Below are 16,819 nucleotides of genomic sequence, written 5' to 3'. Positions count from 1 at the left end.
AAGTAAAAACTCACATATGAAACATCATAATGAATGAATGTAACATAATCTTAAATCAATCTGTTTCCATATGATTAAAATGCAATTTACTGCACTTAACACCTTGCTTAGGAAATGGCACGTTAGTTCTTTACTCAACAATACACATTGTTGGAGGATTTTGTTCAAAGATGATACCAAGAATTGCTGCTGATCCAGAGAGAGAGTACCTAATGTGAATAAAGGCAAAATCTGGAAAGTGGTTGAAGGCAATACCAAGGAGCAGGGAAGAGCACAGGAAATCAATTCTATATAAATTACTAACAGTGCTTGCAAACTTGCAATAACATTTAGAATTTCAAATAGCTACAACCTTATCTTTATTTTCTGGTGTATTAATTACATTTCATTTATTTTAAATATAAACTGCACATTTATTTGGAAAGGTAGAACAATTTCACATCAATACTTTGACATTTCCCTCCCCTTTTTCATCAACTCCTTTTTGGGATATGGTTTCATGAACTGCTATTCATCACTTGAGTGGGCATTATTTGTCAGAGAGCCTTTCCATCAAGTATCAGTTACTTATTTGGTTGCAAGGAATATTCACAGCCAAAACCACTTGTTTTCAATTAAAACCTATACATTCACTTCCAACAAGGGTCACTAGACAGCATTCAGAAGATGGAGCCCCCTACTGGGGAATTCCGCGCACCTGAACCTGGAACACTGAGGTAAGGTACTACAACTGTAATGCCCTTATCTGGTCTTTAACAGCTTAACAAACTTAGAAAAACCTGGAAACTTCCTAAATCAAATCTCACCTGAGCAATTTTTAAAATCTGGCTTTACACTGGATTGGAATTATTCCACTTGCATTTGAGACTGTCTGTGGGACAGTGCCTTAAACTGCATGGCATTAATACTTTTGTGATTCAGATCAGGTTGTGACACCTGCAGTCTATCACCACGTTTGCATTAATTCACATTTGAAGCACTTTACATTATTGTGATAGTGGTAGTGCAACTTCAATGGATGTTACAAAAACTATTTTTTGTTTGTAGGTATAAATTTCTGAGCTTGACGTGCACCGATTTCAGCCACATAAATGGCTCCAGTTTTACGACTAACATCAACTAGATGGGGTTTCACATCGTCAGCCAACTGAATTGTGTCCTCTATGAGACATGGCCCAATGTCACCTATTGATGGGACAGGCAAAAAAACTATTCTGTTGACGTTCAGCTGGGCCACAACGAAGTACTTGCCGTCAGATGTCAGCCTGTAAGAGATTTTAAGAAAGAACAAAATTTAAAATAATAAATTTTGGAGAAGATGCTGGATGCAACATAGAAAATGAAATTGCTTTTTATTACAAAAGATGATCGAAAAACTTAGGATAGTGGCATTCGTCATAGACCGGATAATAGCCCGAAAATTCTATTGGGTTGCAAGTACAGCAGTCATGCCAGGATTGCATCTTTTATTCCTTTCAACATTGAAGCCTGTCAAAATTTATGTAGTCAGTGGGAGGGAACCTATTTAGAGAAAGAAAGTGGATCCAAAGTGTCACTTCCAGCAATACCTTCACTTCCAACCATGTGTCACTCTTCTGGGAGGAAAGGGTCAGGGCGGTGGGGGATGTGGTGACCACCACCTAGATCCCTTCTTTTACCCCTGCCTTGGATTCAACTAGATCCTATTCTAGAATTTGCTTCAATGATTACAAATTGGCCCAAAATCATCCAAAAAATGGCTATTACTGTAGGAATGCCTCACTACTCCGACTATTTGGCACAGCAACAGAGCTCTACATTTCTGTTTAGGAGTTCAGAACCTTGCCCATTCAGAAACGTGGAATACAATTTAAACCAGACTCATTCCAAGTACTGGTGGATCATTAGATTATAGGGGAGAAGATAGGGAGGGAATGCCAGAGGATCAGGGCAGAGTTCAGGTGGCACAATTGGTGGGGTAGTTGAAGCGTTGAAGAAAAGGAGTCAGTTGGAGATCTAGTCAAGTTGGATCAAAGGGTCAGTTGTATAGTTACTCAAAAGTTAGACATTTTCTGAGTAAGCAGCCAGGTAAGTAAATTAACATTTCTAGTGGGAGCTTGTGGACTAGTGATCTGGAGACCAGCCAGTGTTCTGGGGGTATGGGTTCAAATCCTATCATAGCAATTGATGAAATTTAAATTTGAATAAATCTGTAATTCAGTGAGGGGAACCACAAAATATTCATCAATTGTCACAAAAACCCATCTGGATCATTGACACTCTTTAGGAAAGGAAATCTGCCATCTTTACTTGATCTAGCCTAAAGGTGATGCCAGACCCATAGAACTCCAGTTCATTCTTAACTATGTTTGAAACTGATCTATGAAGTAACTCAATTCAGGATGAATGAGTGAGAGTCAACAACAAACTCCAAGTCAGAGTTTGAGGATTTTCCTGAAGGGTTTGCAAAACAGGGAAATTGCCATCAGAAGTTCAAACTTCCTAGGCAATTCTCTCACAGTCAGTGCTTCAGGGACAGGGGAGAGGTCTTGAAGAGTATCTTTAGTCATATGTCTGGTCCTATTCACCTCAGGGCACTAGTTGCATGTCCAATTGTGCGTCATATGCTAGCTTTCACCATCATGCCAGTTACTTATACAAGGAAGGATCCCCAAATCCAAGCTGCTGATTGCCTTGAAAGGAATGGACTAAAGTTTTGCCCCACACAAGTCAATATAGAAGATCATAGACTGGACTTAACCTATTCACTCCATTTCTGTGGCGGACTTGCTGGTCTCTCCTCTGAGCATAAGCCCTGAGAAACCTTGGGCCCAGGTTTTGCAGTGAGTTTTTATTCCTTTTAGAAAACAGGAACGTTTGCCATTATAGGTGCAATGCAGATGGAGGAATGGGCTCACGGCGAACATTTCCATACTGTGAAATGTAAATCTCAGTCAAAACAAAACAAAACAGAGTATACAAATCTGATGCTTCCCAACAATTAAAGAAAATGAAAGCCACAAACTGACTAGTTACAGTGTAACCCAGTTTCATTCTAAAAGTTGAGATTTCTGTCTAAGTTTGTGCATTTCTGAACTCACCTCACAGAATAAGGTGCATCATCTATGAAGCAGCTAGACCAGGACCCAAGCCACTCTCCTGAAGCAGCATCAAATACTTGCAAACGTTTGTTTCCTCTGTCAGCTACCCAGATCTACAGTTAAAAAAAATTTTGAATTACTGTATGCCAATGTTTCTGCTTGTAAGTCCTCATTTGAAATTCTTGTGGTCTCCCTGAAAGTCCCATATGAATCATTGTTAACAAGATTGTTAAATGTTCTTTTGATTTTACCCTCTCAGCCCCCTTTCCCCTCCACTTTCCCGATAAAGGGCTTATTCCGACTCTCCTGCTCCTTGGATGCTGCCTAACCTTCTGTGCTTTTCCAGCGCCACACTGACTCTGGATGAAGAATGTCCATGTATACATTGAAATACTGTGCCATGCATGTGCACTACTGAAATAACCAGTAAAATAAGATGACTAAATATAAAAGAAATACTGTACAGTTAGGTACTTTAGGAGCAATTTCAGCAGGAAAAAAAATAAGTTGAAATGCTTTATATTCCTAAAATGCCTCCATTCATGAATAGAATAAGTGTATTACAAATACAAAATACTATAAATGTAAATTCATGCAAAAGAAATCTCCTTTCACATTGTTTTGGATTGACCAGGCTCCATCTAGTGGCAGAAATTGGTCAGTAATGTTGCAGCTGAAGTCCCGAGACCGAAGAGCGAGTTCAGAGCAGGAATAGGAATAAGGAGTACCTCAAGTTCCCAGTGATGGCAACAATGCAGACTTTAAGGATAGAGATTGGGAATGGGAGCACATTACAGAGGACCTTCAGAACTGAGGGCAAAAGAGGAGGTGGGGAGAGGGAGAGCCTGGGAACAAGGTCAGGAGTGATGGGAAGATGGGATGCGTCACCAGAGCGAGAGTGGGAGCAATGGCGGCGACAAAGGTGGATCAGGGCTGGAGAAAAGGCGAACAGCTAAAGAATATTTTCGTGGTGGCAATGGTCATCAGAGACTTTAAAATTGAGGGTGGAGGGTGAAATTGAGAGCTGTATGTAACAGGGACTTAATGCTGAGTACAGGAGTGTTAGAAGTGGAGAAAAGTGATGCGCAATGCAAATTATATAACAGGAAGTCTGTGGCAATGTTGAAAAAGTGAAACTTTTTGCAACATTTAACAGATGTATTGTCACTTGTATTAGCAATGTTAAAGCCAAACATCATGAAACAAATCAACGTTAAGTAAGGACTTACTGTACTTCTAATCTTACTTCTATTTTTGCACTCTCACTTTCTATAAATGTCTGTTTTAGCCAGGAATTGCTGAAACCATTAGGCTTCATCTAAACCATTCTTGATCCTTCCTCTTAGTTTATTGACAACAGCTCTGCCTGCAATGAGGCCAATCAACATTTTCTGGTTTTTCTGAGGCGAGTTCATCATAATTTCATCTTGGTTCCAATATTTCATGAATTCTTTTACTTATTGAAGTGATTAATTTAGATAATGAGAATAAAATAGTTTACCTAATTTTGTACCTAGTGTCCTTGCCAAATAGTTTCAACTCAGGTGTTGAATATAACCGACACCAATAATGTGCATTGACCCAAAACTGAAATGGCACTCTCACGACATGTAGAATGTTTCTGTTAGCTACTCTTGTTATCCCAATGCAAGACACTAATGATGTCAAATCAGAAACCATTTTTCATGCAAATTAAATCTAGGTGGAATGTAGGTAATGATTACCGAAACTGACTTCAGTTTGGAAAAGTTAAACAGCAGAGAAATAAGGAAGGAGAGGATCAAATATGAAGGTAGGCTAGCCAGTAATATTAGAAATGATAGTAAAAGTTTATTTCAATACATAAGAAACAAACGACAGGCAAGAGTAAACATTGGGCCACTTCAAACTGATGCAGGAAGCCTAGTGATGGGAGATAAGGAAATAGCTGGAGAACTTAATAAGTACTTTGCGTCAGTCTTCACAGTGGAAGACATGAGTAATATCCCAACAATTAAAGGGAGTCAGGGGGCTGAGTTGAGTATGGTTGCCATTACAAAAGAGAAAGTGCTAGAAAAGCTAAAAGGTCTTAAAATTGATAAATCTCCTGGCCCTGATGGGTTACATCCTAGAGTTGTGAGGGAGGTGGCTGAGGAAATAGCGGAGGCATTGGTTGAGATCTTTCAAAAGTCACTGGAGTCAGGGAAAGTCCCGGATGATTGGAAGATCGCTATTGTAACCCCCTTGTTCAAGAAAGGATCAAGGCAAAAGATGGAAAATTATAGGCCAATTAGCCTAACCTCGGTTGTTTGTAAAATTCTAGAATCCATCATTAAGGATGAGGTTTCTAAATTCTTGGAAGAGCAGGATCGGATTAGAACAAGTCAGCATGGATTTAGTAAGGGGAGGTCGTGCCTGACAAACCTGTTGGAGTTCTTTGAAGAGGTGACAAGTAGGTTAGACCGGGGAAACCCAGTGGATGTGGTCTACCTAGACTTCCAAAAGGCCTTTGATAAGGTGCCACACGGGAGGCTGCTGAGCAAGGTGAGGGCCCATGGTGTTCGAGGTGAGCTACTGGTATGGATTGAGGATTGGCTGTCTGACAGAAGGCAGAGAGTTGGGATAAAAGGTTCTTTTTCGGAATGGCAGCCGGTGACAAGCGGTGTCCCGCAGGGTTCAGTGTTGGGGCCGCAGCTGTTCACATTATATATTAATGATCTGGATGAAGGGACTGGGGGCAATCTAGCGAAGTTTGCCAATGATACAAAGTTAGGTGGACAGGCAGGTAGTACTGAGGAAGTGGGGAGGCTGCAGAAGCATCTAGACAGTTTGGAGAAGTGGTCCAGGAAATGGCTGATGGAATTCAATGTGAGCAAATGCGAGGTCTTGCACTTTGGAAAAAAGAATACAAGCATGGATTACTTTCTAAACGGTGAGAAAATTCGTAAAGCCAAAGTACAGAGGGATCTGGGAGTGCTAGTCGAGGATTCTCTAAAGGTAAACATGCAGGTTGAGTCTGTGATTAAGAAAGTGAATGCAATGTTGTCAATTATCTCAAGAGGGTTGGAATATAAAAGCACTGATGTGCTACTGAGACTTTATAAAGCTCTGGTTAGGCCCCATTTGGTGTACTGTGTCCAGTTTTGGTCCCCACACCTCAGGAAGGACATACTGGCACTGGAGCATGTCCAGCGGAGATTCACACGGATGATCCCTGGAATACTTGGTCTCACATATGAGGAACGGCTGAGGATCCTGGGATTGTATTCATTGGAGTTTAGAAGATTAAGGGGAGATCTAATAGAAACTTACAAGATAATACATGGCTTGGAGAGGGTGGACGCTAGGAAATTGCTTCCGTTAGGCGAGGAGACTAGGACCCGTGGACACAGCCTTAGAATTAGACGGGGTAAATTCAGAACAGAAATGCGGAGACATTTCTTCAGCCAGAGAGTGGTGGGCCTGTGGAATTCATTGCCACAAAGTACAGTGGAGGCTGGGACGCTAAATATCTTCAAGGCAGAAATTGATAAATTCTTGATGTCACAAGGAATTAAGGGCTACGGGGAGAATGCGGGTAAGTGGAGTTGAAATGCCCATCAGCCATGATTGAATGGCGGAGTGGACTCGATGGGCCGAATGGCCTTACTTCCGCTCCTATGTCTTATGGTCTTATAGTTTTTATCTCAACACTTTCTGCTGGATCTATATTCTGAGCTGAGAGATAAAAATTTTAAACAAAAGTTGTGCATTGTCAACAACCCAATTTTGTCAGAGAAGTTTTACTCGGAAGTAAAATATGTTTAAGTTCTGGATTTATTACATTTTACACTTCAATGTTACATTTGAAAAATTAACCTACAATTCATACTGGATGTTGAGGTGCAGATAAGTCCAGTAACTTTTGCACTTGACTTCTTAACATGCACACATGAAATGCAATGTTTGTTACTCGGAGCATAAACTGAAAATTATATTCATAAATAATAAAATTTCAGTTGAATATTTGCAAATATGTTGCAAAAGGATGGTCAAATTGTTTTATTCTTCAGCAGCTATTTATTACTTTTGCACTGACCCAAATACATTTTGCAGTCCTGTTGATAAAATACCATATCATTAACTTTTTTGAATCTATTATGCATCTTTAGACAATTCATTTAATAATGCCACAGACTGAGACTTACTCTTCCTATGTTATCTTCGGTTATACTGTGTGGAATGTAAAATTGAGAAGGTCCAGCTCCCTTTTCTCCTCTCATCCAAGCTATTTCTAAGGGTGCAACAGATAAGAGCAGCAGTTAATTAGTCATTCACTTCTAACAAAGAACACTCCAACCAGGCAGAAAAACTATATGATTGACTACAGCAGTAAACAGGCACCAGAAAAACATTAATGTACATTTTGTATGGATCTTATATATTAACCAGGTGGAGGCAATAGTGGTATTATCCATCAAGCATTAATCCAGAAACTCAGTTCACATTCTAGGGACCCAGGTTCAAATCCCATAATGGCAAGTGGTGGAATTTGAATTCAACAAAACAAAACTCTGGAATTAAGAATGTATTGATGACCATGAAACAGTTGTCGATTATCAGAAAACAAATACCCATCATCTTGCTCATTAATGCCCTTCAGGGAAGGAAATAAGCCATTCGCATGGTCTGGCCTACATGAGGCTTTAAACCTACAGCAACGTGGTTGACTCTTAAATGTCCTTTGAAATGATAATATCAATTGCTACAATGTCTCAAAATAAAAATGCAAAGCCATCTCAGATCAGTACAGTTATTCATATTCATTAAACATATTTAAAAAAAAGAGTTGCTTATGGATCCTAGTCTTTTCTTTGAAAATGCTTTGGTTTTATCAGAGTACTAATGCACAAAACTGCAGACATGTTGATACGAGAGTTACATATTCCTGACTCTATACCAATTTTATCCTTCAATTAGCAGCAAAAGGACAATTCCCTTCTAATATTGGCCCCTCAGATGTTTTTTCCTGAAGACATGCACCAGACCTAACTTGAGAACTATATAAAATATCAAAAACTGATTGTAGGACTTTTTTTGTTCACTTGCAGGATATGGGCATCACTTAGTTGGGGTCGGACTTATTGCCTGTCCCTAGTTGCCCTTGAGAAGGTAGTGGTGAGTTACCTTCTTGAGCAGCTGCAGTCCATGTGCTGTAAGTAGATTCATAATGCCATTTGAGAGGGAAACTGAGGATTTTGACCCAAGAACACTGAAGCAACAGTAATAAGTTTCCAAGTCAGCGTGGGACAGAGAGATTGAGCCCATGTGGGGAAAGCCCATCGTGGAGTGACTGCAGGCCCATGGCTAATGAAGGACTGTAATTTGGAACTTTATTTCTTATTCACTACTTTATATTGGAAAGAACTGCAATGCTGAACTTTTAATATTTCTTTATTTTTCACCTAAAATTTTGTACCTAGAGTCCTTATACCCAAGATGGCGCCATAAATGGCAACATTGTAACCTTTTCACTGCACTCCCGTATTCCTGTACTTGAATTTACGTGACAATAAAACCTAATATATAATAAAACCTAATAAGGTCAGGTGAGTGGCTTGTAGGGGAACTTGCAATGATAGCGTACACATGTACCTGCTGAACGGAGGCCCACAAAGCCTCATGGATGTCCAAGATTGATTAGCTACATTTGTTCATAGTCTCTGTCCCATTTAGCATAGTGATAGGACCAACAATATTCTTCAGGAATGGAAGTGCTTGTGCTGTAATATCCAGATATGAAGCTGCATACCTTACTGCAGCCAATTTTGAAATGAATAGTTCTGCATACATTAGTTTAAGGCCAGTTATTACAGTTTTGCTTTAAAGAACTATTCTTCCACACAGACTATTGAGTTCAAGTATAATAACAGCTGTCTCATAAGCAACCTTTACAATTTCAACTAAATTTAAAATGGACAGAGTGGGGTTCTAGATTAGATTAGATTAGATTACAGTGTGGAAACAGGCCCTTCGGCCCAACAAGTCCACACCGACCCGCCGAAGCGCAACCCACCCAAAACCCTACATTTACCCCTTATCTAACACTACGGGCAATTTAGCATGGCCAATTCACCTGACCTGCACATCTTTGTGACTGTGGGAGGAAACCGGAGCACCCAGAGGAAACCCACGCAGACACGGGGAGAATGTGCAAACTCCACACAGTCAGTCGCCTGAGGCGGGAATTGAACCCAGGTCTCAGGCGCTGTGAGGCAGCAGTGCTAACCACTGTGCCACCGTGCCGCCCACTCTAATCTACTAATCTTAGGAAAATTCACTGGGGAAAAAGATATCACAAAACTGGAACATTCCTCTTACATATAAGTCATAGACCTAGAATTCAGATAATGCTACAGCCGGTGATGACTGAGCTTTTATTAAAGAGCTGCATTGCATATTTAATGGCACATGCCATAAAAGAGTCAGCCATATTGGTAAAGGCAGAAAGAGAGATGTCCAAGGTCTGTGTGTGAAACAAGCACTCAGAGAATTTGCACATGTAAAGAGCTTAAATTAAAGTTTCCTTTCAACATTGGGTTTTCCTGAATGCAACCTGTGGTAGCAAAAAAATGCTGAAGAAAACATGGTCTATACAGGTCCCAACAGAAAATCCTGAAAAGGACCATTGGAGGCCACTATCAAAAACATAACTTTGAAAAAGGTACTGAAATGAGACAGCATGGGCAATAAGGCAAATGCAGCATGTGTTGGATACAGTTTAAATGTCCTCATTTAAAATGGCCAATCTATCCCTCCCAAAAATGAACTGGACAAATCTTAGAATAGCTCACTTGCTTTGGGGACAATGTCTCAAGTTTTATTTAGTGCTTTAAGAAAATAAAGGGATAAACTACAACAAACAAAGTCTCTTCCACAAATGCAATAGTAACTTCAAACCACAAAAGTAATGTTTAGAAAACAACATTCACTGAAGTTACAAATTTAAACAGTTACAATTACCTTGATTAGTGAGCTTGATTAGCCTGTTATTTAAGCCTCCATCGCCATCCACAATGTAAATTTCCTCTTTGTTAGAAACAAACACTTCTGCTGGTTGATCAAATTGTAATGGATTTAAGTCAGAGCCAGGTGTTCCAGGTGTCCCCAGAATTTGAAGAAGTTTTCCTGATTGAGTGTACTGCTTTACTGTGTGTCCATACTTTCCTAGAGCAAATGAAAAACCTGCTATTTATAACATTCCTTCCATTACCTCAGGATGATTTCCAAAGAATTTGAAAGAGAAACTGTTACCTTTAAAGTATAGGGGTCATTGTTACTTTATGACATATGTAGCAGTCTCTTTCCCTGAACACAATGCAATTCCATTGCAATATCAGTGAACTTTAACATTACACACTACACTTCTGAATTTGGGTCCTAACACAGATTGGAAACATACAGATCCAGAGTGAATCCCTCTGTGCAAACTTCCCAGCTCAAATTCATTTCACCGGATAGTAACTACTAACAATTTCTTATCCACATCTTAATTTTTCTGTAGGATACCTGCCAGCTTAACTTGTGCAATTTGTTATTTACCTAGCTTTAGGTAAGCAACAAGTTTGGATTTTTCAAAGTCTTTTCACACTAATGTCTAAACATGACCTTGGTCTTTTTGAGGAATATGATTTCAGGACCAAGCTGAAACCATGGTAATGTGAGGCAAGCATTTTAGAATGTTTTTAAATACTGAAAAATGTGATCAATGTAGGTTTGTGGTTCCAATACATGTCAAAATAATAAGTACCAAAACTTCACTTATACACCTCCACTTAAAGCTATTATGTTTTTTCACCACCTCTCATATTGGTTTCAACAAAAACAAAAGGCAGATGTCACACTGTAGAATGCTTACAACTAATCTACTTCTCTCCCTCAAAATTAAAAATTTGGCCTTACGTCAGGATACTTTTTATCTTAATATAGCACAGGAATATTAAAAAAAATTCAAATTCTATTTCTGATGACAAAGTAGTAACAATCTGATATCCTGATGTCGAATTCAACATGACTAGTTGCAAAATTGAATGAATTATCCCAGAAAAATAAATTGCACCCCACACATGATACTATGTCACAATATGTGAGGAGAAAGTGAGGTCTGCAGATGCTGGAGATCAAAGTTGAAACTTTATTGCTGGAACAGCACAGCAGGTCAGGCAGCATCCAGGGAACAGGAGATTCGACGTTTCGGGCACAGGCCCTTCTTCAGGAATGAGCAGAGAGTGTTCAGCAGGAGAAGATAAAAGGTAGGGAGGAGGGACTTGGAGGAGGGGCGTTGGAAATGTGATAGGTGGAAAGAGGTCAAGGTGAGGGTGATAGGTCAGAATAGGATGGAGGCGGAGAGGTCAAGAAGAAGACTGCAGGTCAGGAAGGCGGTGCCGGGCTGGAGGGATTCGGCTGAGACAAGGTGGGGGGAGGGGGGATGAAGAAACTGGTGAAGTCCAAGTTCATCCCCTGTGGTTGGAGGGATCCCAGTCGGAAGATAAGACGCTCCTCCTCCGACCGTCGCGTTGTTGTGGTTTGGCGGTGGATGAGTCCAATGACCTGCATATCCTCGGTGGAGTGGGAGGGGGAGTTGAAATGCTGTGCTACAGGGTGGTTGGGTTGCTTCGTCCGGGTGGCCCAGAGGTGCTCTCTGAATCGCTCCGCAAGTAGGCGGCCTGTCTCCCCAATATAGAGGAGGCCACACCGGCTGCAGCGGATGCAGTAGATGATGTGGGTGGAGGTGCAGGTGAATCTGTGGCGGATATGGAAGTTTCCTTTGGGGCCTTGGAGAGAAGTGAGGGGGGAGGTGTGGGCGCAAGTGTTGCACCTCCTGCGGTTGCAAGGGAAGGTGCCGGGAGTGGAGGTTGGGTCGGTGGGGGGTGTGGATCTGACAAGGGAGTCGCGGAGGGAGTGGTCTCTACGGAAAGCTGATAGGGGAGGGGAGGGAAATATATCCTTGGTGCTGGGGTCTGTTTGGAGGTGGCGGAAGTGACGGTGGATGATGCGCTGTACATGGAGATTGGTGGGGTGGTAGGTGAGGACCAGTGGGGTTCTGTCCTGGTGGCGGTTGGAGGGGCGGGGCTCAAGGGCGGAGGAGTGGGAAGTGGAGGAGATGCAGTGGAGGGCACCGTCGACCACGTCGGGGGGGAAATTGCGGTCCTTGAAGAAGGAGGCCATCTGTGTTGTACGTATTTTGAACTGGTCCTCCTGGGAGCAGATGCTCCCACAGCTACCTGGACTACACCTCCTCCCATCCTGCCCCCTGTAAAAACGCCATCCCATTCTCCCAATTCCTTCGTCTCCGCCGCATCTGCTCCCAGGAGGACCAGTTCAAAATACGTACAACACAGATGGCCTCCTTCTTCAAGGACCGCAATTTCCCCCCCGACGTGGTCGACGGTGCCCTCCACTGCATCTCCTCCACTTCCCGCTCCTCCGCCCTTGAGCCCCGCCCCTCCAACTGCCACCAGGACAGAACCCCACTGGTCCTCACCTACCACCCCACCAATCTCCATGTACAGCGCATCATCCGCCGTCACTTCCGCCACCTCCAAACAGACCCCAGCACCAAGGATATATTTCCCTCCCCTCCCCTATCAGCTTTCCGTAGAGACCACTCCCTCCGCGACTCCCTTGTCAGATCCACACCCCCCACCGACCCAACCTCCACTCCCGGCACCTTCCCTTGCAACCGCAGGAGGTGCAACACTTGCGCCCACACCTCCCCCCTCACTTCTCTCCAAGGCCCCAAAGGAAACTTCCATATCCGCCACAGATTCACCTGCACCTCCACCCACATCATCTACTGCATCCGCTGCAGCCGGTGTGGCCTCCTCTATATTGGGGAGACAGGCCGCCTACTTGCGGAGCGATTCAGAGAGCACCTCTGGGCCACCCGGACGAACCAACCCAACCACCCTGTAGCACAGCATTTCAACTCCCCCTCCCACTCCACCGAGGATATGCAGGTCATTGGACTCATCCACCGCCAAACCACAACAACGCGACGGTCGGAGGAGGAGCGTCTTATCTTCCGACTGGGATCCCTCCAACCACAGGGGATGAACTTGGACTTCATCAGTTTCTTCATCCCCCCTCCCCCCACCTTGTCTCAGCCGAATCCCTCCAGCCCGGCACCGCCTTCCTGACCTGCAGTCTTCTTCTTGACCTCTCCGCCTCCATCCTATTCTGACCTATCACCCTCACCTTGACCTCTTTCCACCTATCACATTTCCAACGCCCCTCCTCCAAGTCCCTCCTCCCTACCTTTTATCTTCTCCTGCTGAACACTCTCTGCTCATTCCTGAAGAAGGGCACGTGCCCGAAACGTCGAATCTCCTGTTCCCTGGATGCTGCCTGACCTGCTGTGCTGTTCCAGCAATAAAGTTTCAACTATGTCACAATATGTGCCTATCCTCACACCCTGAATGAACAGAAACGTTATTACAATCAAATTAAACAAGGACAAAGCATTTTTAAACTTGATTTGTTCCCAAAATCAGAAGCTGTAAATTCTACTATACCATTTCCAACATCTGTCACCCACACAGATGACAAAGGTGCTGTGTTAGCTGCAAATATCCCATGTGGCATCTCAATTGTTGAAGTATTCCACTTTTGGAGGAAATATCCCTTCTCTGTAAACATCAGAATCTTTGGTATCGATTCTCCTCTCTGGAAGATTTTAGAAAACAGTCTAATTGTGAGAGAACTTAAACAATTCAGGACACATTTTGATATAATACATGAAATAGTTTGAACTGCCATGTATGGTTCTAAAGAAAAAATCTTCAGATCGCTGTATATTATTTGGCAGTTGATATGAATGTCCAACAGTACCTGCATTAGTGAAGACATGCATAGAAAATTGTGAATGAAAAGATTTCAGAATTACAGAGGCAAAGGTATAGTTTCATTTTCTGGTGATAAGGATTATTTCAAAAGAAGTCAAAGCATAGGAGAAAAAATACGATGATCAATCATACACATCCACATTTACCTTTCCAGTACAGATAGTTCCCATCATAGCATCTCAATATTTGCTTGATCAGCCCAACATTCACCCTTACTATGTTTGATAGATTTCTCCAAATTTTATTTCTTTTAAATAACGAAAATTTTCAAAAGTTGATGCTCACTGATTTCCATTAAGAAACATACTTAAAAACATGGCATACTTTTTTTGTCAAGTTCATACACTTTAGTAGTACAATATCTGTATTGTGTTATTTTTAAAGGAAGTATATCAACTACATGCATCCCACAGGGAGTGGTGACAGTGATCCTGACTGTTCTTGCTTATCTTTAGCAATTTAGTCACCTTTCCAGACAGAAAACACCAAAGCAGGAAAAACCAAGTAAAATGAGAGAGTATTAAACAATAATTAACACCACAGCATGTTCAAATGTAAATGAATGTCTCACCTGAGCCACATAAACAATATCTGCCACTGGGTCAACTGCGACACCAAATACTTGACCTGAGAAATATTCTGGAAAATTGGGCCAAGAGGTATCCAATTTGTAGAGGTTTTTCACAACTACTTTAGGTAATTCCAAGTAATAACCAGCTGGTGCCTGATGGATGGAGACATAAAGACAACTTTAGACATGGCACTCAAATATCTGGTTCACTATCTGCCAAGTTTCATCAGTTGGTTATGACATAATACCAAGGTAAGTCTAGAATCCAGGGAAGTAATTTAGTGAACTGAAAACAGCCACTTTTCCCATTAATATGGCTGATTAAAGGAAAGAGAAAGATCGCCTGTCAACGTGCTATTTTTACAAATTTAACCCCTGGAAGTTAATCATTAGGGCACCGATTCATTTCATGTCAGTTTAAAGTGTAATTTTGTGAAAGCACTGATGAAGAAGAGATAGATGACAGTTCAATCTAGCTCTTCAAATGAATAGAATGTTAAAGGAAAGTGATAAGGGTGACATGTTCTAAGTTTGTGTTAATGATGCTTGAAATTATGTAGTTTGAAATTTGTCTTCTTTGACCAAGGCCTTACATAACCCAAAATCACTGAAGTTCCTCTGCTAATTTAGCAGGTTAAATGGCAAGGTGGCAGAAGTCAATTAGGGTCACAACTTGAAAGTGCAAAGTTGGAGGCTCATGACACAGTGCCAGTGTCCCAACCCTGGATCAAGAGGCCAGGGTTCAAATCCCACCTGCTCCAGACTCGTGCAATAATATCTCTGAACAGGCTGATTAGGAAAAATAAAGTGCAAATTTGTAGCTGCTCAGACTCTGTTGATAAACAGCGCCTCAATTTGAAAAAGATGTGATTTTTCTTATCTAATAAATAAAGCAAATTCTTTGCTTTAAAAGTACACTGACAGCTTCTTGTGAATGTGTTCAGTAACTGCTCACCATAATTGAAATTTTAAAAAACGTTGGGCCTAACAATAGCAATTTCACTGCCAGATCTGACTTGTCCAGTAGTGACAATCAGCTGACATTATAACGCCACATTGACACTGACCAAATTATCTTTATAGTTGGGAAAATGAACAAATCTTCACAGCAGGTCAGTCAGAATCTGTGGAATGCAAAGTTAACTTATCAGGTCAATAACCTTCCATCTGCGCTCGAAAGCTAAAGGAGTAAAGGTTTTTAAGCAAGTGAGAGAGAGAGAGAGAGAGATTTTGGGGGGGGGGGGGGGGGGGGAGGAAAGGAGGAGATGAGGCTAAGGGAAGAACAAAACAAAAAGAATAAGGTAGTTGAGATTAATGACAAACGTATTATGGTACAACACCAAGGGAATAGTTATGGGACAAGTAGAGAAATAATGGACACGTCCAGAGGAGGTACGAATGGCGGAAGGATGAACTGTTGCCATTTGAAAGCAAGAAAGAGGGAAAAAATGCATTAAGCCAGGAAATAAAAATCAAACAAAATGAAAACACAGCCTATGGGTGCGAAATTGTTCAGTCTTTTAAGACTATAAAATGTTTAATCAAAAAATATGCACTTGCTTGAGTTTACATTTATATTCTTTCGACCACAGCAGGAAGCAAAGGACAGAAACGCCCTTATGCAAACAAGACAGATAATTAAAATAACAAGCGGCTGGAATTCGGAGTCACGTTTAAGGACCAAAACAGAAGTTTATTAGTCTAAAAACAGTACTGTTTGCATTTTCACTCTGCTCAAATTGTTGAAAGTGTCCAGCACTTCCGTAAAACATGAAGCGCAAGCTTAGTTCCTACTGACACCGGCCATGTATCACTGTTCCCCGATTAAATAACCAACTCAAATCAAATTTCTCAGCAACCTCTGGCTGGCCGACACTCAACCGGTTTCTCTTTCACAGCGGGGCTACGGAGTTTCTCCAGTCGGTGCCCACTGGGTCACCCAGACCCAACAAACATCAACCAAACGTCGAACCCGGCTCCCCTTGACAGTTTGGCTGAATCCTCCATTCCCCGCAAAACACAGAGAGGTTTCCTCGGCAAGTTTGGAAATAACTTGACTTTCTAATAACGTACCGAGTTGGTGAAGCGTGTGGGTAAGAATATCCAGAGGGACAAGAGTGAGACGATCATGATGAAAACAACGAGGGGTTTAGTTTGTTTGACAGACACAAACATCCAGTTCACCCGGAACATGACGGTTGACAGAGAGAGAGAGAGAGGTGGCTACTGTAACTGCCTCCACAGAGGAACGAAGATTGAACGAGGGAAAATCATTCTGAAATATTTTATGTTTTAAAAGCGATCAT

At 41.8% G+C, this 16,819-nt stretch overlaps 1 protein-coding gene across 1 annotated transcript; it reads right to left on the bottom strand.

Moving 5' to 3' along the window:
• Positions 1-342: 342 nt before the first annotated feature.
• nhlrc3 (NHL repeat containing 3) lies at positions 343-16,743 on the bottom strand. Its single transcript, XM_043692121.2, has 7 exons — positions 16,587-16,743; positions 14,514-14,666; positions 13,613-13,763; positions 10,062-10,265; positions 7,247-7,332; positions 3,081-3,193; positions 343-1,265 (listed from the first exon to the last, which is right to left on the bottom strand). The coding sequence occupies exons 1-7, from the start codon at positions 16,704-16,706 to the stop codon at positions 1,031-1,033; spliced, it is 1,062 nt and encodes a 353-aa protein (XP_043548056.1). The 5' UTR covers positions 16,707-16,743; the 3' UTR covers positions 343-1,030.
• Positions 16,744-16,819: the final 76 nt, after the last annotated feature.

This window comes from Chiloscyllium plagiosum, unplaced genomic scaffold (genome assembly GCF_037043375.1).
Source record: "Chiloscyllium plagiosum isolate Xiang-an unplaced genomic scaffold, Cpla_swu_hap1 HiC_scaffold_6, whole genome shotgun sequence".
In the NCBI taxonomy this organism is placed as follows: Eukaryota; Metazoa; Chordata; class Chondrichthyes; order Orectolobiformes; family Hemiscylliidae; genus Chiloscyllium; species Chiloscyllium plagiosum.
This window is presented reverse-complemented; position numbering and strand designations above follow the sequence as displayed.